Source organism: Phoxinus phoxinus (genome assembly GCF_949152265.1).
Source record: "Phoxinus phoxinus genome assembly, chromosome: 10".
NCBI lineage: Eukaryota > Metazoa > Chordata > Actinopteri > Cypriniformes > Leuciscidae > Phoxinus > Phoxinus phoxinus.
The window spans coordinates 11,588,100-11,615,103 of record NC_136885.1 but is presented as its reverse complement, the minus strand read 5'-3'; the positions used below and the strand labels follow the sequence as shown (position 1 = coordinate 11,615,103).

The window sequence follows — 27,004 nt, the reverse complement described above, 5'->3', positions numbered from 1 at the left end:
GAGCAGGCCCCTGAGGGAGCCGAGAGAGACAGGGCACCATTATAGGAGGTGAACACGAGTTTCTCTCGGCGGGGACCACCCTCAGAGCCCTGGCGCAGATCGCGTCAGGACCTCTTCGACGCGGCCTTCTTGGCGACAATGACTGTCCTCAGATCAGCCCTGCCACGAGAAGGTCGCGCCGGAGAGCGCCTCGTCTCGTCCCTCCAGTCTCTCTGCGGGGGGGCACGAGACGCGACACTCCGTTTCTGTTGTGTTCTTTTAGCAGAAGTATTCGGCGGCTGGGTCTGCCCTCGCTCAGCAGGCCCAGTAATACGAACTTTTAGGGGAATAAATTTCTGAAAAGCATCCGTCTGTTTTTTCTCCTCCGGGAATTTCTCAGCGACAGAATGAAGAGCGTCACCGAAGAGACCCACAGGCGAGACGGGAGCATTAAGAAGAAGATTCTTATCTTTTTCCTTCATAGATGTTTGACATAACCATAAATGCCTCTCCGTGGCCACCAGAGCTGCCATAGACCTGCCGACAGATTTGGCGGTCTCCCTAGTGGCCCGAAGAGCAAGATCAGCAGTCTGCCTTAATTCATTAATAGTATTAACAGAAATTTCCCCCCCTTCACAAGCATCTTTGAGCAGGTCGGCCTGATAAGCCTGCATAATGGCCATAGTGTGTAAACATGCAGCCGCCTGCCCCGCCGCCGAATAAGCTTTCCCTACCAACACAGATGTACTTTTCAGTGGTTTAGAGGGAAGGGCCGGTGTTTTAAGTGAAGACGCCGAAGCCGGAGAGAGATAGCAAGCCAGCGTCTCCTCCGCCTTCGGCATCGACACATACCCTGAAGCTTTCGCTCCAAAAATGTTAGAATAAGCATTAGATTTATTCGTGTGAATTCTGCTTGAAACTGGACTGACCCATGATTTAGACACCTCAGTGTGCAAATCAGGGAAAAACGGCAAACACCGGCGAGAAAGCTGTGGACGTGGAGGCAGAAATCTATCGTATAATTTGCTTTTTTTATCACTAGACTCCTGCCTATCAGCTGGCCATTCAATACTGAGTCTTTCCACAGCACGAGACAAAACATCCATCAGCTCATCATCTGCGTTTATGTGTGACGAGTCTCCTGATGTGAAACTTTCGACATCCAGCTCCTCAGAACTGGATAATCTAAGTTCCACATCATCATCCCGTGCCTCGACCCGGGCAGAAGTAGCGGCCTCAGCACGCGCTTCCAGAGCCGGGTATGAAGCACTGGATCCCGCCGGAGAATGCTGAGATAGGGCGGGGCCCGTCTCAACATCGCCGGTGAGATCCATCTGCGAACCCCAGGACATGCGTCTCCGATCAGCCTCAGCTGAAGCGGGACCCGAGCCCTGGGGAGCTCGCAGCCACCCGCCCTCCTCGAAGAGCGAGCGCCGCGAGCGCAGAGTTCTGGATGGGAAGCGTTCACAATGCTCACAGTCAGCTCCCTCGAGAGCTGACTGGGCATGCTGCACCCCGAGACAGGCAACGCATAGCTGGTGTGAATCCCCACCCGTGATGTAACGAGTACAGGGGGGAACACACTTTCTATACTGCTGCTTTTCGCTCGTCATATTGACACTCGTTAGTTTTTTTATATATAGAGATATATAGTGATAAACTCCTGCCTACAACAGTCAAACACAATTTTTCACACACACAGATTTCAAACACACTCGATAGCTGCTGAAGAACAAAAAGCTAGCGGCTTGTGGATTCGGGGTTATTTATAGCTTCCTGGTCGGTGACGTCACTCGCTATGACGCTCCATCTTTTCATTGACGGATTTCATTCATACTTCAGACGCGTCACGCTGGGGGGCGTTCCCCACTGCGAGTCTCGCAGCGAGAGTTCCTGAAGGGGAACACAGTATTGTTTTTTTCTAATCTAGTAGAAAAGTCATACCAGCTATCATAAAACAACACAAACAGAACAACAAACATAAAAGCAGTAACTTCCAGAATAATTGGAAGTCTTGACAGATTGTGCATTAGATTAATATTCTTTGCTTTGAATACATCTGGCTATCCCAAAGCTTGCCAAAAATTAAGAGATACCCATGCTCATGTAAGATTAGAGAACACAAGTTGAAACATAAGACTATAGACATTTATAAATGAGACAATGCATTTAAAATAGTTTATTATACACACAACAAGGTCCACATATAGACAATTGTGGGTGCTTTTAGCATCCTGGTTTCAACAATCCTGAAACCTGTAATTAAACATAATCTCCATTCCAACAAAACAGCTGGAAGGCTCGCCAGAAGAAAACTCGTAACTCTTGCCAAAGTAAAATTGTGAGTGCCCAGAGTTTCCAGTTATTTAAAAAAGGAAATTGGCTAGTACAAGTAAAAAAAAAAAAAAAAAAAACACAGCTATAGGCTATAGGTTTAGTTTTGGTGTAAAAAAAATTATCGCATGCAGACAATAACCAATTCTCTCTATTTGGACCGATCATTTGATTTTCTTTAAAAAAACAGATTCTATTCTTTAAATTCCAGATTTTACATCAACATCTGTATGCCAGTGTCAGCAAATGCAATCAAATGTTTTGTCTCATGCCTCTATACATGCATTATTTCCTGACTACGGGGGCTGTTGAATGCTTAAATCTGATTGGTTGATGAACATTCTAAGTTGTGCATGTACAATTATTTTCAGGGAAACATAAGGCAAAAGTATAGTTCCAGGCAGGTCTTGACCGCAAAACGTTCGTATCACTTCGCCAAATGTTTTCAGTTATTTCAAAGGGTCCTTACAACAGCAAAAGAACCAAACCCCACAACGACACGTACCAAGCAAAACAATTAATAAAACAATAGAATAAAAATGACAAATTATTTCAATGATTTTGCCACAAAATTACATTTTATTATGCAGGGAAAGTGTATACTCTCCCGCTCTCTCTCTCCCACTCAAATGCTCGCTATAAACGTGTTGTCAGCGCTGCTCTTGTCAATTGTATCAGTAAAAGAGTTTAACAACATAAACGCAACATGACATTTATAACTAGTGAGGTAATAACGGCGCTGTTCTTGAAGCAGAGAAGTTTACAGTTTCGCTTGTAGAGGCGCTGCTGCCGAAGATACGCACGGATATCACACACGCTTGAGATACGCACGGACTCACACACGCTTAACCGCTTGTGGTGTGCATAATTTTCTAATAATTCAACAGACGGTCATATATTATTCCTTAACCATTATTAAAGAAGGGTTTCCCAAAATGGTGTTTGAGGGAACTGCGGGGGGTTTGCGACTGGTTGAAAAACTAAATAAATCATTTTAGATACAATAAGCACATTATTGTCTTTCTAGAGTTGCTTTACAGCGGGAGTTGTATGTCTCATATTTAAAGTTTGTAAGTTCCCTGTAATTTACTTTGAGGCTGCTTTGAAACAATCTGTATTGTAAAAATATCTATAGGTATAAATAAAAGTGACTTGACTTCGAATCACACTAACACTAAAATAACACTAAAATATTACATATCATTTCAGTATTAAATCTCAGTGGGTTCTTCAAGAAAATATTATATGTCAAAAGGGGTTCGGACTCAGGGGCGTAGAATTTAGTAGGGACACTAGGGACGTGTCCCTACCAATATCTAGTGACATTGATATATCCCTAGCAATAATTTCGATCAAACCTTAAAATATATGTCCCCGTCCCCACCAATTTCTAAATCAAACCTACGCCACCGTTCGGTTGACTATAAAGTTTGGGAAACGTATTAAAGGGATAGTTCACTTTAAAATTAAAATTCTGTCATCATTTACTCACCCTCAAGTTGTTTCAAACCTGTATTAATTTATTTCTTCTGCTGAACACAAAGGAAGATATTTTGAAGAATGTCAGTAACTAAACAGTAGTCTGTACCCATTGACTTCCATAGTAGGAAAAAAAAATACTATGGAAGTCAATGGGTACAGACTACTGTTTAGTTACTGACATTCTTCAAAATATCTTTCTTTGTGTTCAGCAGAAGAAATAAATTAATACAGGTTTGAAACAACTTGAGGGTGAGTAAATGATGACAGAATTTTAATTTTAAAGTGAACTATCCCTTTAAAGGACTTCTAACAGCAAAGAGTGTCCACTAGTTCTAAATAGTGCCTAAAGCAGTGAACAACATCAAAGATATAACCTTAAATAATTTTACCTAATAAATGTTTTTATTTATCCTAGTGGTTCTGATAAGCAGATAAAGACCACAAACATTTTTACAGAGGTGGACAAAGTAAACAACTTCCTTACTTGAGTGAAACATACTGGTCAAATATTATTCCGTTACAAGTAAAAGTTGTAAAGACTGATTTTTACTTAAGTAAAAGTACAGAAGTACTCATTTTTAAAAGTACTTGAGTATCAGAAGTAAAAGGTAAATGTCAATGCATTGTTTTATTATTGTTGGATGTAATACTTACAGTACCTTATGCCTGAATCTATGCCTCATATCAATATCAAATTTATTTCTAGGACACAGTTCCAGTAGTGGGATTGAATGTGAGATTGAATAAGTTCACTCAATAACGTCCACAATGGTTTCAGACACCCAAATGGCTGTTCCCTTCAAATAGTGCCGTATTTAAATTTCTTTGGGCTTTAGTATGAAAATGTTAGCCTTAGCTGTTATCTAGAAGCTAGTGCGACAAAATGTGCATTTAGAAGACCAAACCCAACGTTGAAAATGAAAATCAGGTTGATGTCAGAATTCCAACGTCAGATTGACGTTAATCTCCAACGTTGGACAGACGTTGTATTGTGGTTGAAAATGAAAAACGTCAGAAACCAACATCAGTCGGGTTCTGACGTCAATCCGACGTCGGTTTCTGACGTCAACCAGACTTTCATTTCCAGCCAAAATGCAACCCCTGCAACTAAAATCATCCCCTGATCCCACTGGCGTTACAACTTTCTACTCAAGGACCTTGACAGAATATATAGTGGAGTAAAAAGTACGATATTTGTCTTTCCAATGGTGAAGTTAAAGTAAAAAGTTTCCAGAAAAAAATAATACTCAAGTAAAGTACAGATACTCAAAAAGTGTACTTAAATACTCAAGTAAATGTACTTTGTTACTGTCCACCTCTAAATTTTTCATGACCTTCTCTGCAAATAATAGCAATGCAAATGCATAGTAACTGCATCTAAACCCTCACAGGCAGAACGCAGTTAACTTTGTGTCTGCTGAGTAAGGGAATTTAACAGGGTCTGCTGGGGAGGGCTGGAGCTGGGATGAATGATTCAAATCATTCTCAATGCTGTAAAAGACACTGTTGTTGTACAACTCTTGGATGCATGCATTATTGACAGAGTGTTTTCTGCAGAGTGTAAATCAGAGGTCTGATCTCAATACACACAATGTGCTTTAGTGCCATGTCCTGCAAAGAGCGTGCAACAAATGCTTTTGATCTGTCTCAGATTATTTCGAATTCAGATACATAGCATGCATTCCTACTTTGTGAGTTAAACAATAAAAACTCATCTCAGACAATTCATGTTTACAGGTATTTGATAATTCACTGATGAACATGACCTGTGCAACATAAACTCTAGCAACTTTAATATGTATAATAATGAACGGTTCTCAATTGGACACTTACCATCATAAACACTAACGTCAGCAGCCTAATGCTTTGGCTGTTCACTCACAGCATCAGCGCCACATCATCTTAATTCCTGCGCTCCTCATTCAAACACACTATTATTCCAGCACGTAAAGCTCTCATCTTAACCGGACCATACGTGAGATGCATCCAAAGTCATATTGTTTAGTGACTTTCCCTTGGTTTATTCTTCAGTTTCCAATGGAACGTCTCCAAAGTCTCAGAACAAAGCACTGATCTCCAGCAACACGTTGCAGAAGGATGGTGGACTTGAGAAGGGAAAGCAGAGTGGAGGTTTGGAGAGGAATGTGCTGTGTAACATGAGAAGTCTTTTAAAAAAAAAACATACTGAGGAGATTTATTGTCCTGGGCTGGGCGCCTCTAGAGTTTACGCCATATTACTAATGTTGTATGTGATCTTCATTTAATTTTTTATATATACAAAACCCTCATTCAGATCTCATTAAATTTACTGTTATCTTCAATTCCCACTGAAGTAATTACAGCTAGAATTAATGTTTTACAACATTTCTGTGGCATCTTGGTGTTAATATATAATTGAAAATGATGAAATATTCTGAAACATTGTTTGAAGGAGATCCAGTATTAATAAATTATGATTTCAGCGACTAACAATAATTGTCACTTAAATGGGAATTAGAGGACGAAATTGAGGGCTTTGGAAAACTGTTTCACTTGAATTTTACAAAGAAAATTATTTATATCAAGTATATTATGCATTATTTCCCATTAAGTGTAATGGTCCTTAAAGATTGTGTCTAGAAATGATGTATTGGACCTTGAGAACTTATTGTGGGATTATACTGTCCTCTTCTGGTAGAATGGTGATTTACAGTATAAGGGAAGTTCAATACAAAGTTCACTTGTTGAAGGACCTAATGGGCCTCATTTCTATAATTGTGTGTGAATGGATTGGTTGTGAAGTGTGTGCAAAACAGGTTTTTAGTTATAATTAAAATCAGTTACATAATATGGTAACTGAAATAAAATATAAAGACAACCTTACACTTATTTTAAGCTTGTTGCTAACTCAGCATTTTTAACTTTATGTGGTAAAATAACTTAAAACTGAAATAAAATGAATACAATGACAAATAATTTTTTAAAATAAAAATACAATATAACATAACTAAAATGATAATGGAAATTAGAAAAATATATATAAAATTAAAATATTAATATAAATGATAATAGTATTTCAATAATAAAACACTTTGGACTAAAACAATCTTCAAGGGATGCTTTAAGCCTTTGTAACCTAATAACATGGTGAATTATATCTGGTCAGATTAACTTTATAGGTATGTTCAGTATGTATACATTTCTATGGTTTTCTTTAACTTGCTTACTGGAATGATGCGAGGCACTATTCTGTGTAAAACTGCTTTGGAACAAGAGGTTTTTATAAATTCACAATATTAAAAAAAATAATTAATACTATCTTAAACAATTAAACATGGAAGACAGACAGGGGGGTTTCAGACGACGTAAAAAAAAAAAAAAAAAAAAAGTCCAGCTGAAGTCACACAAGAAAAGTTTTTTTGTTTGGGCCAACACAAATATATACTGGTAGTCATCTGGACTATACAGTATTTCATGAATGTCTTGCCATACTGTATATAGATTATATATTATACATTTTATGGTAGGTCTTCTTAAAATTTAGTTTGTTAACAGACAAAACACTTCCAGGACCATTAACAGACATAAATTACCCCCAACGTGCTCCCTTCCTATAGATAGTCTCCCTTACATCATTTTTTTTGTCCATTTTAATAACATTAACATTATTACATTATATACTGCCCAATGCCCAGATCACAAGTTAAAATTCCTAATTTAGCAATATAATGACAAGTCTTCACTGCACTGTCATTAACAACCATAACATTTATTTAGATACTATGACATTTCATCCAAAGACAATGTGTGCTGAAGAGCACATGCAGAAATACATGTGAGATACATAAGGCATGATGCTAGGGATAAGACAAACATTAGATACAATACACAATCAAAACATTGACATGACCATAGTAGATATTTTTTACTGTATATAAGCTAAAACCTTTACTTTGTCTTCGGTGTCTTCATTCAAATCTACAGTACAAAAGCTTGCCACTGTATTCCTGGACTAGAAAGACCTGTACACCCGCTTTTGGATAGAATGACATTTAATACAGGGTTTTAACACATTTGGAGTTCACATCAGGTGTCTTTTTTTTAACCTTAGCACCGCTAGACATTTAAAACCTTCACGTTCCAAAACTTAAATCCTTTAGCAGGTACATCTGCATTGACACATCAGTGTCTCTCCTGGTTTCCAAAACCTCCCTAAGTGGGACACTAGTCCTACAGTTGAGAACTCAGTACAATATAGATGGGAACTCAGTACAAACACCTCAATAACAGAAGCGCGCCAGAGCAATGACGAGGTACGTGAGGGTGATGATAGTCAGTGCAGAGAACAGGAGGAGGAGTCCAGTGAAAAGAACGTTGTTTATGGGTAGCTTGATGATTTTCCCTTCAGCTGGGATCATGTTGGAAAGTGCAAGCATGTAGCCAAGGGACCAAGCTATACTGGTCTTATTTACCTGAAACACAAAGAGACAAATGAAGAGGTCCAGTTCACTGCAGCATTTTGGATAGACAAGAGCTGATTTGCTGGAATATAATTTGCAGATATTTCACATTACAATCACTGAGACTTGAGGTGACTGTTCTGTTGAAATCACGTGCTGAGAAATAGTTTTTGCTGTAAAAAGTTTTAAATGAATATTTCAAGTTCAGGTTAAAGTCAATCGACAACGTTTGTCACCAAAAAATATGGTTTATGGTGAGCCACTTACAACGGATGTAAATGGGACACATTTTTGGACCATTTAAATTAGAGATATGAAGAAAAAAAAAAATGTTTAGAAAAATATGTACATTAAGTGTTTTGTTACACTTTTTTTATATACATTTTAAATAATTTTACATCCGTTTTAGGTTTTTATGTGCAATAATATCATGTATCTAGTATACAGTATATATCTCACGGCATGTATCTAGTATACAGTATATATATCTCACGGCATGTATCTAGTATACAGTATATATATCTCACGGCATGTATCTAGTATACAGTATATATATCTCACGGCATGTATCTAGTATACAGTATATATATCTCACGGCATGTATCTAGTATACAGTATATATATCTCACGGCATGTATCTAGTATACAGTATATATATCTCACGGCATGTATCTAGTATACAGTATATATATCTCACGGCATGTATCTAGTATACAGTATATATATCTCACGGCATGTATCTAGTATACAGTATATATATCTCACGGCATGTATCTAGTATACAGTATATACATCTCACGGCATGTATCTAGTATACAGTATATATATCTCACGGCATGTATGTAGTATACAGTAACACACACACACACACACACACACACACACACACACACACACACACACACACACACACACACACACACACACACACACACACACACACACACACACACACACACACACACACACACACACACACACACACACACACACACACACACACACACACACGATAAACATAAATTGTAATGCACCTCTTTCTGAAAACTGAGATTATTCCAGTTGCCCGTGTTGAACTTGTAACCATCTGCAAGAATGGTGTGCACATAATTTGCAGAGTAGCAGTAGGACTTCAGATGGATTTCACTGATTTTGTAGTTTTGCTTGAGCTAAATGAGAAGGAGGGGAGACATTAGAAGGTAGGTTTATTGATTGTACACATCAATCAAAAATGTAACACAAAGAACCACAACACTCATTCCTCCCAATCTATATTTTCCTGCAAGTCGTGATTATGCAGTTGGCTGGTACTCACATTTTTCCAGTCCTTTGAGCAGAACAGCTTCATGTTCATGTTGAATAGCTCCATACTTTTAGAACCCTCTGCTTTAAGAGCCAAAGCAGTCCAGTAAAACCCTGCATAGGCCTAAGACACAAAAACAAGTGCTTTAATAGATCCAGATGATAGAAATATAGCATAGGCTGTAACATTGGGTCACATTAACATGCAAGAAACAATGACATTTGATGTTATCGGGGTTCCTCTGGGTGTGAAACGCAGCTCCTGAAGGCCACTGTCCAGCAGATTTTAATGCTAATCCTAATTAAACGCAAATTAATCGTTAATTGAGGTCTTCAGGATCAATAGGCTGTGTGTCTGAAATCACCACGCTACCCTTAAATAGGGCACTATTTGTGGGAACAGCCATTTGTAGTGGTGTCCGAAACCATAGTGGATGTTATCGAGTGCAGTCATTCAATCCCATAATGCACTGCAATAACTGATGCACACTCAACGGCTAGATAATACCCATAATGCACTGTAAGGGTCGTGCCTAATGAATTCCCATGTCTCGCCAGAAGATAAAGCTGAATCATCCATCCATCCATTTTCAAAACCGCTGGTTCAATGTAGCAACAGCATAATATCATACAGATATCAATTGCCTTTTAATTCATTATTAAATTGTTTACTTGAGGTTTATACATGCTTTAGTTTCCATGACAGAGTTCAAGATCAATCTTTTCATTACTACTGGAGTTGCTATATTTGCTAAGTTTTAATTGATTACCGGTATTTACGCCAATTTGATTACATTATGTTTTCATTCACTCTTTCAATTGTACTGTATTAGTGGAGTAATGTAGGGAATGGTGAATGAGGGTATAGGGGGCGATTTTGAACAGCTCTTGGAGTCTTCCAGGCAGGTGTTTTGACGCTGGTTGGAGCTACAGTACACTGCGGGACAGTGGGTCTCCAGGAATGGAGTTTGACACAACGTCATATCATTCCAAACCTGTATGTCATACGAGTAAATAATGACAGAAGTTTCATTTTTGGGCAAACTGTTCCTAGGTTTATCTTAGAAAAAATACCTACCATGAAGTCTCCACTGAGGGTTGGTTGATAAACTCCATCAAAGGAGCAGTTTTCAGTTCCCTGGCAGGACGTCAGGTCAAAGATACTCCTGACCAAGACTTTACACTGTTCAGGGTTACTCTGTCCAAAGAAAGTAATATTTTGCTTTGGGCTATACTCCAATGGAGCGTCTTTATTTGTACATTCCCTTCCAAAAATATCCTCTGCAGGCATAGAGATATTATAACCAGAAGGATAACAGGGGTGCTTCACATTAACCCAGTTGGTGGATTCCTGAAATGAAAACAATTCAAAGAGTTGCAATTTGTGACAATTTTCATTTGCTATAACAGTGTTGCAGGGTTTTTCGCCATTATAAAAGTTAATAGTTAAAAACAAACCAAAACAAATAGACACCATTGTCTGGTTGAGCAAGACACAATTACATTATAGTAATCATATTGTAAACATGCTCAAAACAGTGACTCCCTTCTTGGAGCTTTACTGATCAGAAGGTTCAATATGGTTCGGGTTAGGGGTAGGTGCATGTGTAGGGGAGGGCTTTAGGGGTTAGTGACAAGCAAGGAACCAATAAGGCAGCATCCATTTGTGATTACAATATAATATAATATACACTGAATGTGTTGCTATTAGTGCATACACTGTGCCAATAGAATCTGGCTCTATATGTGCACTAAGTATAAAAATGATCTAACACTATATAATGGAAAGAGCATCTGACTACAATTTACTCTTAGTGTTAAAAGCTATTTACACTAAGGTCAATAGCAGAATTTTATGTCAAGTCAAGTCAAGTCACCTTTATGTATAAAGCGCTTTTTACAATACAGATTGTTTCAAAGCTGATTTACAGAGATAATAGGAAATAATGCAACAAAGTTTGTTTCCAGAAGAAAATAGCATCACAGTCTAGCTTAAGTAAATTCAGTGATGATTAATATTTTGTTGTAAAAAAAGAAAGAAAGAAAAAATATTAATTTAGTTACTTATATATATATAGCCACTTTGGAGAAAACCGTGAAGTCATCATTTCTCATATAATGGTGTCAATAAAGGCAGATCAATAATATTGTTGAATATGTCCCCAACTAAGGAAGCCAAAAGTCAATGGTGACAACAGCGAAGAAATGCGACAGTGGCAAGGAACCAAAACTCCATCAGGTGACAGAATAAATGCAAATAGTGTAAAGACCTGAGGTGGGACAGGCCAAAACTCGATTCTAATGAATGGTTACAGACTTTTGATGAGTTTAAAACTAGTCACTTTTACTGCTATTATGTTAGATAATGGTTTATATAATGCATCTAAAGAAAAGAAAATTCCAGTAACCAATTAATATAAAATTTCCAGGAAGATTTTACCTAAGAGCAAATCAGGGAAACGTAGCGTAATTGATCCCTCTTTCAACCCTACATTAAATGACTGAAGTATTGACGTGGCTTGTCTGGGGAAATGTTAAGCATAAGCTACGGGTTTAATTGCATCGCTCAGCATTAGCAATAATGGATTTTCTAAGAAAGGTTTTACACAATATTATAATCAATGTCTTTGTATAATTAGCAAGAAAAAAAAAACATACAATAATACTCAATCTAAAAGTACAAAATAGTCTGTATTCTAAATAAAACACATATTTTGGTTGAAATGACATTCAATGAGATGAGCATACTATACCTTTGAAAGTTTGGCCAAAACTCTTTTCTCAGCTTCATTTTTCCCGTAGCAGAGGAAACTGTGTGTGTAGATATTATATTCATAGCCATAGAGCGAAACCCTAATGATATCTTCTCCGCTGGCATCATCAGAAGTAGCAAAGGCAATCTGGGTGGAGGCTCCGCCCAAGTCCAATGAACCAACTGTCTTAGCCCCACGAGGATGTACCCAGGCATTCCAAAGGTTTAACTATTAAACAGACGTTAAACATTTTAAAGCTCAATTAAGCTCTGTTGTCCACTTCTGGTTTAGATTTAATATTGTGTCATGACTGCAATGCCTCGAACACATCTGGACTCTGTTTCACAATGAAGACAAATAACTGGGCTAATACTACAGTATGAGGCTAAACTTAAGATCTTGGATTGACAGGGTTGAAGGTCCACTGAAGTGCCTTGATACGCACAGCGTTGTTCAATGAGGTGACGTAATTTCAACTGACACAGGAAGACAGGGAGATACATATCGAGCAGCTCCTCACCTTACATTTGTTTCTAATGCCGAATCGGTTTAACTGTTTCTCCTCCTAATCTCCTCCATATTGCTTTATTATATAGCATTCTGTGCAGAATGGTCATATGGCTTCTATATGCTTCGTGGACTCTGCACCGAGTTGCGCATATGATCCGCTCTGTGTTATCGTGTCTCTGGACCGGAGCAGACACTAACACAAAACCTGACTTCATTCGCCCCAATGGAAAGCATATTTACACTGTCTGAATTGTTCCCCATCCACTATATAGTGCACTATGCGCCATTCACCATAGAAAAAAATAAATAATAATAATAGTAATAGTGTGAACAAGTGACCAATTTCAGCCACAGCGTCTATTTAAAGTAGGGGGTGGGACAGTTCAGATTCTAGAGAGCATTTGATTGGACAGAAAATCTCATGAGAAGCTGAAGTGCAGAGTGATGTCATCAAAATCATTAATCATATTGTTGGAAGTGAGAGATTGTTTTAAGTTTTGAATGCTTATATCTTCAAAATGCGAATTGTGTCATTGTTTTTGAGCACATTAGCTTACAGATAACCTTAAGGCTAACATTTTCTTACCAATTTTTTTTTTTACACATTTAGTTCCAAAGACCAAAGTAAAAAATGTTCCGTAAAGCAGCCCATGAACTGACCTCTAGGAAGTTCCCCATCAGGTAGTTGACGGTGATCCAACCATAAAGGCCTTCTTCCTGTCCAGAGATGATGGAAGCATTTTGGAAATTGAAAGGAAGAGAGCCAAGGTAGTTCCTCATGTCTTTCAGGATAGCGTTGGATGTGTCTTCATTTTTCATACTGTGTAAAAAAGATTGGGCAAAGATGCAGCACACATGGTGTCAGCAGTGTCACGTTAACTCTGTGCCAAAATATATTCATTTATACATAATAATTGATTTGAGTAATAACAACATAGTGTTAAAATTATGAACAACGTGTTAAAATTATGTACAAGTGCATAAAGACATTTTTCTTTTGCTATCCACTTTATTTTTAATGTAAGAGCGGGCAGTGACATTTGTATATTGAATGTTTCTGATTTCAACAACTTCCTTTCATCTTTAGCCGTATTGAACAGCTTGGTATGCTGCTTGAAAATGCAAGCTTCAATGCGTCACAATTATGTTCTGTTAGGTTTATTTCCATGGACTTTTAGTTTGTATTCATCAGTCCCCTGTTTCCTTGTTGAAGTTTCCCGCCACTAAACAGTTGCCATGGACAATGTCAATCAAAACACATGTATGTCATTACTCATTATGTTCCTCACCTTTGTGTATTTAAGTTCCTTACCTCCTTTCCCTCATTGTCTGGTATTGTTTATGCCATGCACACTGTTTCGTGTTGTTGGTAGCGTTCGTTAAATAAATCTTGTTGTTATTTTGAACTACTGAATCTGCCTTCATCTTCATTGGATATAGGTGTTACAGTATGATAAGCTCTCATATAATACCGGTAATAATACATTTTATTTATTTGGCGCCTTTCTGGGCACTCAAGGTCGCCTTACAAGAAGGTATATTAAAACAAATTAATAACTAACTATGTTAAAACTAGGATAAAACATGTATACATCATACATCAGTTAAATACATACATACACTTCCACATATATTCATAGCAAATGGCTCTACTGATACATAAATATATTGCAATGCAAAGGTAAGAATGTAAAAAGCAAATATGATCAAAAAGAGGAATGGAAAATCATTCTTACTGTAGGAGCCTCATCCCTGCTGTCGCCCCAAGGAAGACTGGGGTGGAGTTATGCTGATGAGAGGGAATGGCCTTGGTTATATTTGCCATGCAATTTTTTAAACTTGTCCATGTCTTTTGGTCCTGTTTCTCGTCTACACCGAAATCTGAAATTCCGGGGCCTTGAAAAGACACATCACATTATATAAGTTATGTTATAGGCCAATATATGTATATTTTAAAGTCACATTATTATTCTATCACTGCCTACTGTATATTGCTCAGTAAAAAGAGTATTAAAGAATTATACTCGCAAACCAAATACTAATTATAAAATCACAGCTTTAAAAATGAAATGACTTCAAATTTGACTAGGCTATTTAAGGCTACAATAATTTTCCAAAATTAGTTTTTTACATTTGACCTTTTATTTTTTTTCCAATTTGACATTGTTGTCATTTATAACTGCCTTTGTCCTATTACGGTATATTGTTTTGGGCAAATTGTCAAACTTAACACATTCACAATCTGAAAAGTAGTGAAAAGTTCTTGGTGTTTCAAAAAGCAGTGTTAACATTCCATTTCATCTTGTGCTGCTATATATCATTTGGAACTTGCATGTGAAAATGTAAAAAATTTGACACAAATTCAGATGCAACTTTGCTGCCTGGAAAGTAGTGAAATAATGTCTTATGCCTGGTACACGTTGTACGATTTTAGGTTGTCCCATACAAAAGATGACCAATCGTGGTGATTGCTGTGGTTGTGTGGATGGATATATGGATAACACCTTCCAAACTGGCATATGATAATGTACCCAAATGCCTGACTTCCACAACAAGTTGTGACTTATATTCTTCATATTTTCCCTCACTGCTTCTATTCTCCTTGATCTTCAACTTCTTCGTTTCTTACTACGACCTTATTTTCTGATGCATTGCCGTCACCATTATCAGTACTTTCTGGAAACGGCACAGCTTTTCCTCTCTGTCTTCTATAAAACTTCTCATGCTCCTTCAGGGCATTGTACTGATGACCCATATCGAGTTTCCTACAGCTAATACAGAATTTTAGTACAAATTAAAAAATGGCCGATATGGGTACATTTGATATCATTAAACTCTGCATGATGCCCCAAACCTAACAAGACCACATGTATGATTTTTGGACTAACCGTTCAGAAGTTATAAGCAAAAATAGCAATTTTTGTATCTCCAGACCAGTAGGTGGCGCTGCACTGAAACAGCATATTGCCTCAGGTCATGCTTGTGGTAAAATGTACTGTACCAAGTTTGGTTTAAAATCCATAATTTTTTCAGGATGGTCTGAAGATGATCTGGTTCCATTTTCGTGAAAATCGGAGCAACCGTCTAGGATGAGCTCGAAAAAGTAGGTTTAAAAAAAGAAAAAAGAAAACAAATTATTATGACGGTAAATTACATCATATGGTGCAATCGAATCGGAATAAGAGGAAACAAGATTTTTGTTTCTAGCCCTTACGGTTCAAAAGTTATTAGCATAAACGTGTGAAACTTTGGACAAGTTGGTGGTGCAAGACTAGAGGGATTGAGTTAAAGACTCCAAATTTGCTATGGTGACAGTTCAGACTATCCACCTTCCTGCAAGCGGTTCTATTGACTTCCATGGCAGAATAATAATAATAATAAGAACACCAACGATTTCAAGAGGTGCCTTCACACTTTCAGGACTTGGCCCCTAATAATCAACTCTTGATTATTAATTAATTAATAATCAAGAGCTATAATAGTGAAAACATGCTACATAGTTCTCTGTAGAGAGGGAACGAGTACTATGTAATATCTTACGCTAGGGGAAAAACTCTTTTCCACGAGATATTGAAGCCAAAAATTATCCTTAATTTTGAAATAATGCAAAACGCGTTGCGGCAGCATGCAGATATAGGCAAGACGGCTCGCACGCCTATTGGCTGTCCTGTGGCAACTGCAGCAGCCTATCGAGAGAGGCTGCTGTGTGTTGGCGTAGTGTGGAGGAGTAGTGTTTCGGCGCCCACTACGTCACGTCCCGCCTAAACAGGCATGGCTTAGGCCTATAAATATAGCTCGACAGGCTGATATACTCTGATTTTCATCGCCGAAGCGAACCAGGGTGCGTTGCAGGCATGGCAAAGATACGCAGTACTCGTTCCCTCTCTAGAGAGAACCGAGGTTACGTTAGTAACCGAGTACGTTCTCTTACGAGAGTACTCTCGTCCTGTGTAATATTTTACGCTAGGGGAACACAGTGTAAAACGCCGTGCGTGCTGAGATCCAACACCAAAGTCCCGAGGGCAGGTGCCCGGGGCTCATTTAGTGCATGATCACCAGGGACTCGCAGAGAGTCCGGGAAGAGGGCCTCAAACAGCATCATTCCCGTAATAAATAGCATCCTATAAGGAACAAACTATAAAAATAGTTTTCCACACTGCCAGGGCGAAAAAAAACTTGGCCTGGACTGATGAATATTATGGGACTTACATACTGCCCATAGAGTTATTTTATCGATCAGCGAGCGGAGCTCAAGCAGTTTCAGTATTCTGAGCCGATAGCATCGAGGCAGACAGTACTGATTTATTTGACCGAAAGCAGCTTAGCCTGCAAGGCGGGAACCTCTAGGTTATAAAACCTTATAAATGTAGACGGGGAGGCCCAGCCTGCCGCTGTACAGATGTCTTGCAAGGCAATCCCACTAGACCAAGCCCACGACGAGGCCATGCCTCTTGTGGAGTGCGCTCTGACACCTAACGGGCACTGCAGGCCCTTAGAGGCGTAAGCCAGCGCAATAGCATCAACTATCCATCTGGATAGACACTGTTTCGACGCAGCTAGTCCCTTAGTACTCCCGCCGAACGAAACAAAGAGCTGCTCCGTCTGTCTGAAGACAGTCGAGCGAGACACATAAGCCCTGAACCCTTTAGAACCTGAAGCTGACATATTTAGATTTTTTGACTGTAAAATTCTAAAACAATGTGCTATCTTCATGTGCAAGGTGTCATCTTTTTCAGAAAAAGATTAGCTTTCAACAAATTACAGTTATTTACTATTATTGTGTGTGGTGAGTTTGTAAATATTATTTAAATAGACAAAAATAAAAAAAGAGAATAAATTTTCCGATTTTTATTTAGAAAAAAAAAAACAGAAAAATCACGAACGAAAGAAACTAACACTTTAAAGTTGAAAAATGAGGTATAATACGTAGTAGAGTAGAGTCTTTTTTGTGACATTGGGTTGCACAGTTTTCATTTAGGACACTTTTTTTCATACACGCACGCATACAAATGCGTCCATTCATATTAGGCAGGCACACATACACATGCATACACCACATGTAAAGATACGTGAAAAAGTAACGGCCATCCGCCTCCCCAAGTTTCATAAAAAATCATCCCAATTCCCTCTTCTGCTGTCTACCATTTCTTTCACCATGTATTTGTTTGTGTCTTTTATTATTTTATGCAATCCAAAACACTCTAACCTGCCGCGCTTCGTATCTTTCGGTTCAAATCCTTCCTTCCTGCTCTACCAGAAAGCCTGCTGTCATTTGCTGATGGAAAGCATGAAATGACCATAATAAGCCATATATTGCCCAAAAGCGCATGTTGTCTACTGTCAGGGGCAATTTGAATGGTTTTGATAGTGCAAACGGTTGAAGAGTTACGGTACAATGAACACAGCTTGCTGATCGGTGTCGTCATTTGGCCCAAATTCCATACACGTCGCGCTTACTGAGAGCGCTTGCAAGTCCCCTATATGCTTTACCGAAGTGAGAGCCAGAAGAAACACTGTCTTGAAAGACAGGTGTCTGATATCTATTGATTGGATTGGCTCGAACGGGGCACCTTTCATGGCTCCAAAACCACATGGGGACTGAGGGAGGTCTGGGAGGATTCAGCCTCTTAGCTCCTCTAAGGAAGCGGATGACCAGATCATTCCTTCCAAGTGACAGGCCAGGCGTCGATTTAGTAAACGATTTAGCCGCCACGTAAACCCAAACAACAGTCTGGGGTTGATATGCCACGAGCTGTGCACCAGCTAGAAAACACAGACCATTTCGAGGAATAGAGCCGTCTAGTAGACGGGGCCCTAGCCTGCATGATCGTGTTTAACACTCCCACCGGGAGGTTAGCGGGTACCCGTTGATGGCCCACACGTGTAGGGCCCAAAGCTCTGGGTGAGGATGCCAGATCGAGCCCTTTGCCTGAGAGAGGGGGGTCCCTCCTCACTGGTATTGGCCCTGGGGCATGCTTGTCAGCTGCATCATAACTGGGAACCAGGCCTGGTTTTTCCAGAACGGAGCCACAAGGAGCACTGAGCATCCATCCTCCCTGATTCTCTCTAATACCTGAGGCAGGAGCGTGACAGGGGGAAAAGCATAGAGCGGGCAGCGGGGCCAGACGCGGACTCCGCGAAAAACTCTGGACAGTGAGCGTTTTCTTGAGATGCAAACAGGTCTACCTTCGCCCGCCGAATGTCTTCCACAGCAGTTGGACTGTCTGCGGGTGTAGAGACTAGTGATGTATGTCTCGAGACCGGTCTCGAGACCACTTTTACGTGGTCTCGGTCTTCTCACGGCCATGACGGTCTTTGGTCTTGGTCTTGTCTTGGTCTCGGACCTCTCGGTCTTGTCTAGGTCTCGCTGTCTTAGACCGACATTGTGGTCGGGGGATTTAGCAATACAATACTACAATATGCACGACGACACAGCGTTCAATAATGCAACATTATTATTATTTCGCGCCCTTCAAATGCAACCATTCACATGCATGTATTTTTGTGAGACAGCCGTTTCGCCTATTTGAACAATGTATATATTAATGGTCCAGCGGTAAAACTTTCGCCAACTGTGTCAGAGGTTCTGGGTTCTAATCCGTACTCGTATAGTTTTTTTTTTCTAGTTTTTTTTTTTTCTCATCAAAACCGATTCTGTTCATCAGTGGTTGTATATCAAGCAGCGACACGTTTGTGTGCAATATGTTTTGTGATTTCACCAGAAAATAGAGTATCCGCAATGGATTGAAGCGCGCGTCTGAGTGAAGACAGTGCGGTGCGTGCGCGAGCCACACGAGAAAACACTGTATCCACACCACTGATCGCAGCGCAACGAGCACTTTGATCACTTGATTTAAAAATCACATATCAGTGACATGATGGGTTTTAACTTAATTCAAGAGATTTTGGGTAACTGCAAAACTGACAGATGACAGATGTGTGTGTGTTGTTTGATTACAGTATTGTATTTAAGATGGTGTTAGACTAAATAAATGGTCTTAAATATCATCTGCATATCTCTGTTGTGTTGACTAAACATTAGGCCTTATCCAAGTTTATAATTGTGTATCTTTTAATTTGATGTTACGATTTCATCTACACATTAAGTATAATTTCAATTGGTTACATATTTATCATTCTTTAGACAGTTGTTGGAGGAGCAAGATGGTGTTGGAGGTGTTTGATGTTTTTGTCAGATAAACCAGTCAGTACCAGTCATGTCAGTCCTCAACAGTACACAAAAGTTAAGGGAGTCTAAACAGCCGTCATGCAATTACTACAGATAGTTGATCTCACCCAGTCTGCAAAAACATTTACAGTGAGATCACAGTCACTCACATGACATTGTCTGTCTCTGTATTGTTCTGCCTGTGTAGTTGAAGTAATACTGTCTAATATGTATTGAATGTAAACTGCGGCTGAACCCAGTATGCTGCTGTTCTTGAATTCATACAGGTTATTGCTTAGCTTCAACACTAGTCTGTTTTTTTTCCCTCCGGTCTCGACTTGGTCTCGGTCTTGGTCTCGACTTGGTCTTGGTCTTGACTTGGTCTGTCTTGGTCTTGGTCTCGGTCTTGATACCCTCTGGTCTTGGTAGTGTCTTGGTCTTGGTTTATGCGGTCTTGACTACAAGTCTACTAGAGACCATTCTCCTGCCGGAACATTGTTTCTAGACAGTCTGTCTGGTCCCACATTCAGGTGGCCTGGCACGTGTGCAGATTGTGCTGAGCCCAGACCAGGAGGTGTTCCGTCAGCTTGTAAAGGTTTCGGGACCTGATACCTCCTTGGCGATTTATATAGGTCATCACCGACATGTTGTCCGAACGGACCAAGACGTGGTGTCCTTTGATCTGGGGACAAAAGCGCCCGTTGTCGACTGCCATCATTTCCAGGCAGTTTATGTGTAGAAGCTTTTCCCGTTCTGATCACTGGCCGAAAAACGGTCTGCCTTTGAGCAGTGCTTCCCATCCCGAGGTGGAGGCGTCCGTAGACACCACCTTCACACTCGAGGAAGTCCCCAGGCTTACACCTGACCGGTACCAATCTATCGCTCTCCAAGATTTCAGAGAGGTACTCGCGCTTTTAGCCAGAACTGCAGTTAGCGCATGTGAAGCAGGCCCAATTGGAGTACTGATGATGCGGAGACCATGAGACCCAGCATCTTTTGAAACTTTCTGAGCGGGACTATAAGGTTTCTGTCATGCGCTGAATATTCAGTCTGCGCTGTGGCGATAGTTGTGCTGTCATAGACAGCGAGTCCAGTTCCGTGCCCAGAAAATATATTCTCTGACTGGGAGACAGTGAACTCTTCGCCCAATTGACTTTGAGACCTAGATTCTCGAGATGTTCGAGTAATATGGGTCCTGTGTTCTATGAGCTCTAAGCGTCATCGAGCTAGAATCAGCCAATCGTACAAGTAGTTCAAAACTCGCATGCCCTGAAGTTTCAGAGGTGCAAGCACCGCGTCCATCCACATCGTGAATGTATGGGGTGCTAAGGACAGGCCGGACGGTAGGACTGTGTATTGATATGCCTGGCCCTTGAAGGTGAATCTCAAAAATCGCCTGTGACGTGACGCTATTTGTATTTGGAAATACGCGTCCTTCAGATCTATTGACATAAACCAGTCCCCTTGGCGAATTTGCGTGAGGATTTTCCTGGTTGTGAGCATTCTGAACCGACGTTTCGAAAGCGCTTTGTTCAGCTGTCTTAGATCCAGAATGGGTCAAAGACCCCCGTCTTTTTTCGGTACCAGAAAATATCTGCTGTATAGACCCCCTTTGCTCTGAGCTTGAGATAAAGGCTCTATGGCCCATTTGCTCAATAGTTTCGCTATTTCGGCTCGAAGTAGATGTGCTGCTTCCTTTTCTACCGCAGTTTCGATTGGCGCCGCGTAACGGCGGGAACATCGAGCGAACAGCCTCTCTTTATAATGTTCAGCACCCATTTTGATACCCCAGGAAGCTTTGCCCATGCACCTGCATGAATAGCTAGGGGTTGAATGAGATCTGGGCTCTGGTCCAGTGAGCCCAGTCACAGTGGCGACCGGAGAGCTTCGGTATGCTGTAACATACACACTTGCTTGCAGCGTTGGAGGCGGGGGGCGCGCTGATCACAGCGGGCAGCCTGCCCGCGCTCGATTCTCTCATGGCGGCTAGCTGAGAGAGAGCGAGAGGGGCGAGCCCCGTGGGGCTTGTCATGTCTGTGAGTGAATGTGGGCGCGGGACAGCGGGCACATTTACTACACTGAAAACACCGTGTGTTGGTTTCGTTTTTACAGAAACCGTGAGACATGCAGTGTTAATGCACAATCGACATGAGTGCAGGCCCTGGAATGTGGCGGGCTGTGCTTGTGTGTAGGAATGAGCACTGGGCTGTGGGCATTTTTACTACACTCATAACACCATCAGCCGTGGCCGGAACGCCAGAAAATTCATTCTTAATGGGATTTATCTGGGTCGCCATAAAAACGGCGTTTGTGTGCAGGCAAACGGGCTGTGGTACCGGCTTGTTTACTGCAAGATACACTGGAACAGTCGCATTTTCTGGAACTGAACGAGCGAGAAGTTTTGGTGGAAGTCTGGCCGCAGCGGGACTTGAACACCATTGTTTTCCTAGGCGGGCTAGGAAGACTTTGAGGCCTCAGGCTTTATCACAATCTTAGTAAGGGGCCCACGCGGAGGGGGGGCGGCGGCCAGCAGAGCGAGAGCGTGGTCTCAGGTCCCGGGCCTGTCGATGCTGGGAAGCGGCGGCGGCGGGCGGAGGCTGCGGGTGAGAGCTCCGAGCAGACGGCTGTTTTGCCGTCTCTCGATAGGCTGCTGGAGTTGCCGCAGGACAGCCAATAGGCGCGCAAGCCGTGCTGCCTATGTCTGCATGCTGCCGCAACGCGTTTTGCATTATTTTTTAAAATTAAGGATAATTTTTGGCTTCAATATCTCGTGGAAAAGAGTTTTTCCCCTAGCGTAAGATATTACGCAGTACGAGAGTACTCTCGTAGGAGAACCATACTAAGTGCACCCCGGGAAACATTCTGAAATAAAGTAATGCAGTTCATGACCCCTTTAAAAGAGTCCCGCTTTAGAATGTTTCATTTTTGTAATGGAAGGAAAATCATATGGTTACAGGGCTGCAAGATGTGAGCCATGTTGTATTATGATTCTGGTAAATAAATTAAATTATTATTATTACTTTTTTTTATAGGGAACTTAATATGAATCCATTAGACCAAAATTAAGATGTGGTATGAATAATAATAATAAATAAATACAAATATATATTTATATGAGAAGGTCAAGACATAAGCAGAGACATTTGATGCGTTTAAACCTAGTGATAAAAAAAGAAAAAGAAAAAGTGGGGTTTGTTAACCAAAGTATAGAGTATTCTTGGAAAGTGCCACCAAACTCTAGTTCAGCTTTTTGCTATATATAAAGAATAAGCCTCCATGTGTTTATGTAAACCATCCAAGGTTTTATGTCAGTTGATTTGTACCTTTAACCTCACACTTTGTTGTCTGGCTCACAACCCCAGTGTTGTTTTCTTTTTCGGCAGGCCACTCATAGAGATAAATGGTAGTCCTGGACGAGCCTGCATCCAAAACAATACCATACTGGAGAAAGAAAGAGCAACAGAAGTGAAGAAGGACATTACTGTAACCAAAGACCAAACTCTAAAGATCTTGCAAAGCCATAAAGAGCTCATTCATTTGCGCTGTTCTTTACATTGCTGAACAGCAATTGCCAAAATCCCAACATCTAAATCATGACTGAGTGAAGCACACAAGAACAGACATGTCTATTTGCCCTTAGCTCTATTGAAAGAAACAAAAAAGGCACATTCTTCTGTTGGGAAAAATTTCAAGGACTTTATGAGTCATCAAAAGGATCATGTCTCTCAATATTAAGGATGAAGCAGTGCATTGAATTAAATAACTCCATGAATAGTGATTATCCATTGAAAGTTGTTTTGTGTTTAGGAAAATAGGTTTCCGTTCCGTGTTACAAAAACAGTATTTGTTTTCACGGAAACTGAATGAAGCAGTATATATATAAAAAGCATAATTCATAAGTCATGTATATACCCTATCACTACATTTTGCCTGCCATTCATCTGTAAATGAAAAGTGGCCCATGTCATAACATATGTGAGATGTTTGTTTTTCAACACATAATAGAAATATTAAAAATACATACATTACTATTTCCTGCATTGTTAAAAAGAAAATCAGTAAGATTAAACAATAGGAATGAATAATTTAAGGGAAAGTCATTCTTGAAAGTATTACTTCTCACATGTGACTGGTAAACACCAATTATATGCTTTTATGTCCCATAATTTTACACACTCTAAGAGGTACACAAGGTACACAATAGGTATGTTTAAATGGATCCCACTTGTATGGTTTGTATCAGGCATGCTCAAATTTAAGAATTTTACCTTAAGTCCACGGGATATATAAGTCTTCTTATGAGTTTGCACAACTGCTATAGAAATGATGACCGCTATGCTGGCCAGCATAAACACAGCGGCTAAAGCTACTGCCACTTTTGCCATCCTTACCTACAGACAAAAAAAAACAAGAACAAATCAAATTCCCAGTTTCCTGCAAAGCTTGATTCTCATAGATGAACACTCCTTATGCTCTTCACAACATTAACATGTGTCTGAGACGTGAGCAATTATCTTTTTTTTTTACTCTGAATGTGGTCATAAAATGCATCATTATTACTCAATTACTATTCACTTTAAAATAATGTTCCAGATCATTGGTAGTTCTTGAAGAGTGACTAGGTAATACTTGAGTCATGAAGGATGCATTTTATGACCACATTCAGCGTAAAAAAAGACAATCTTCAAGACCTACTACCTGGACAATTATTTTAAAATGTCTCAGACACATGTTAATGTTGTGATTAGTAATTCATTGGCAATTCTTTATCATTTTTCATATTTAGTAGTTCTTAATGAGGCTAATCTGATTCAGCAATAATTTCATCACCTGATAAGGAACTGGCTCGGTCCTAAATTTGTTTCCATATTAGTTAAGGGTACCAGCTGAAGTGTTAATGCAATAGTTCTACTCATTTATCTTGCATTATTTCATACAGAGTTACCTATTAATGAATGATTGACCGTTATTCTGAAGTGTTACCTTTTTTTACCCCCTCCAAAGAATCATGTTTCCAACACAAGAAGCATAAATAACCAAAAATGTCTCATTGTAAAAGGTTAAAATGTGCACCTTGAGGTGAGATTTAAATTTAAAGTGCAATGTTGTAACCTTCAAGTTTATTCATTTTAAATGTAACATTTGATTTTAACATTAATTTCTATTTTTATTTTAACTGGCAAAATAATTTTAGTGGTTTTGATAGTAAGAGGGTTATTTGCTGAGCCCAATAAAATAAAATAAACGTTACTTTTTAAAATGATTTCACTCTCAGCATTTGCTTGAACCAGTTAAAAACGCGCGAGTACAGACATATTGCTTTTGGAATATTGTACATGTTTGAAAACTTTCACACACTGTCAAGCTCGCAGGCACTCTGTCAATCGTTGGCTTATCACGTCATGTGAAAATCATCTGAAGCACACCCAGTTTTGTACCTTCCTCAATCAACACACACATATCATCATGGAGACTTTTTTCATAACCCATATTATGGTTTCAGTTTCCAATTTGATCAAAGAAAGTGGTTAGTGGTTCAAAATCAAAGACTGATGGATACAGTCTATTTTTAAATAACAGCACAGAAGCTGGACAAGAATGACATCCAAATCGCATAACCATGCCATTGCTTTTTAAATTACATGTATTAGTGTACATTAGTGTACTATAATATTATGTATTATTTAAGTTATTAATTATTTAACTGCTCTTTTTTTAGAGATATGGCAGATTGCAGAGACACAAATCAATAACATTTTATAACAAAATCAATTAATCTGAACCTACATTTGGTCCATGATCTGAAAAGAAAGCAAACATCAAATACAAAATACATTCAAGCTTGCAACAATCAGGACATTAATACAGGAATAAAAGGTTTTGCCTACCCCTCTGCGCGAGGCTGCTGTAAGGTGGTCAGAAGATTGGGACTCCTTGTTGATCATTCTGTCCAGACGTGCAAGTGAATGTGTAACTGTGTTTGAATGTGTGTGAGTGTGTGTGAGCGTGTGTGCATCTGTTTGTGTGTGAAAAAGCGTGCTGAAGAGACTGAATGGGAGGGGTTCTGCTGTTATTCCCATTAAGCATGGTCCTTTCTATTAAAGTTCATTTCAAAACTCCACCCATTTAGATAGATTTTAATAAACAAAAGACCATGCTGCGACAAAATGGGAGGGGTTTGGCAGTCACTTCCAATATGCAGGTACTTTCTATTAAAGTTAATTGGAAACTCCACCTATTCAGATGGATGTTGTTAATAATCAAAAAGCCACCGTTAACTTTACTATTTTATATTGATCTATTTATGCATTATCTTTGTGGATGTTTTTTAATCTTTTTTTTTTTTATTCATATTTTTTTTTTTTTTTTTTTAATTTATGAAAGCACTTAAAAACGTTTAACACAGCGTCCCACAATGCTACAGACAAATGTTGATTCCTTTCTTGGATGTGTGCTGCTACATATATTATTATGAATATAACAGTTCCCGTAAAAAAAAAAAAAAAATCAATATCAACAAATATTTCCTTCAATAATGTTAGAGTACAAAATAATGACTAAATGTGTGGGAAATACAGACAACGTAAAGACAGTTTGGAAGAGTAGCTACTGGCATTTGAGCGTTAAAATACTTTAATAATTCTCTTTCTGCCCACTGCACATCAGGCACGTGCAGAGGGGGGGGGGGGGGGGGGGGGGCTTTGGGTGCTCGAGCCCCTGCCCTTTTTCAAAATTAATCAAAAGTGCCCTTCTCAAACAAATATCATTGATAATATTGTGGTCAATAAAACAAAATGCATTTGCTTATAATTTACATGACAATGTGTACAAGACTAAAGTAGCCTAAATTCACGTTTATTTTTACGTTTCTGTCAGTCTGAGGTGTCGTTGCTATAACGCGTTGCTATGGGTTGCGTCACTTGCGTCAAGTTGTGCGTGTGTCTTGCTTCGGTCTTGACTGACGGTCTCCATTTTCGAGGGTCCGGAGTAGTGTGTGGGCGGCGGGCATAACCGTAGCAAAAGTTATGCGTTTTAAA

The 27,004-nt window shown here is 39.5% G+C and overlaps 2 protein-coding genes across 4 annotated transcripts in view; both read right to left on the bottom strand.

The window, feature by feature from the left end:
• Positions 1–5,702, bottom strand: part of gask1a (golgi associated kinase 1A) — a 46,627-nt gene extending 40,925 nt beyond the window's left edge. For 2 of the 3 annotated variants that reach the window (XM_079624700.1, XM_079624702.1), the window contains exon 1: positions 5,629–5,653. In XM_079624700.1, coding sequence (XP_079480826.1) covers positions 5,629–5,634 — 6 coding nt within the window. In that variant the 5' untranslated portion in view covers positions 5,635–5,653. Of the gene's footprint in view, positions 1–5,628 lie in introns of all 3 variants that reach the window. The other variant, XM_079624701.1, reaches the window with a different exon arrangement.
• Positions 5,703–7,164: 1,462 nt separating this feature from the next.
• Positions 7,165–26,079, bottom strand: entpd3 (ectonucleoside triphosphate diphosphohydrolase 3). The gene is made up of 10 exons (XM_079624703.1): positions 25,856–26,079; positions 24,236–24,358; positions 23,291–23,408; positions 14,536–14,695; positions 13,460–13,619; positions 12,290–12,517; positions 10,615–10,887; positions 9,550–9,660; positions 9,269–9,403; positions 7,165–8,246 (listed from the first exon to the last, which is right to left on the bottom strand). Exons 1-10 carry the CDS (start codon positions 26,045–26,047, stop codon positions 8,055–8,057), a joined length of 1,692 nt encoding a protein of 563 aa, XP_079480829.1. The 5' UTR covers positions 26,048–26,079; the 3' UTR covers positions 7,165–8,054.
• Positions 26,080–27,004: the final 925 nt, after the last annotated feature.

Coding starts and splice junctions, on each gene's coding strand:
- entpd3 (XM_079624703.1), bottom strand. CDS start 26,047: ATGGGAATAACAGCAGAACCCCTCCCATTCAGTCTCTTCAGCACGCTT. Junction 9,661..10,614: donor CCCTCAGTGGAGACTTCATG/GTAGGTATTTTT, acceptor TTTGTGTCTTAG/GCCTATGCAGGGTTTTACTG. Junction 8,247..9,268: donor ATCTCAGTTTTCAGAAAGAG/GTGCATTACAAT, acceptor TTTGTGTTTCAG/GTAAATAAGACCAGTATAGC.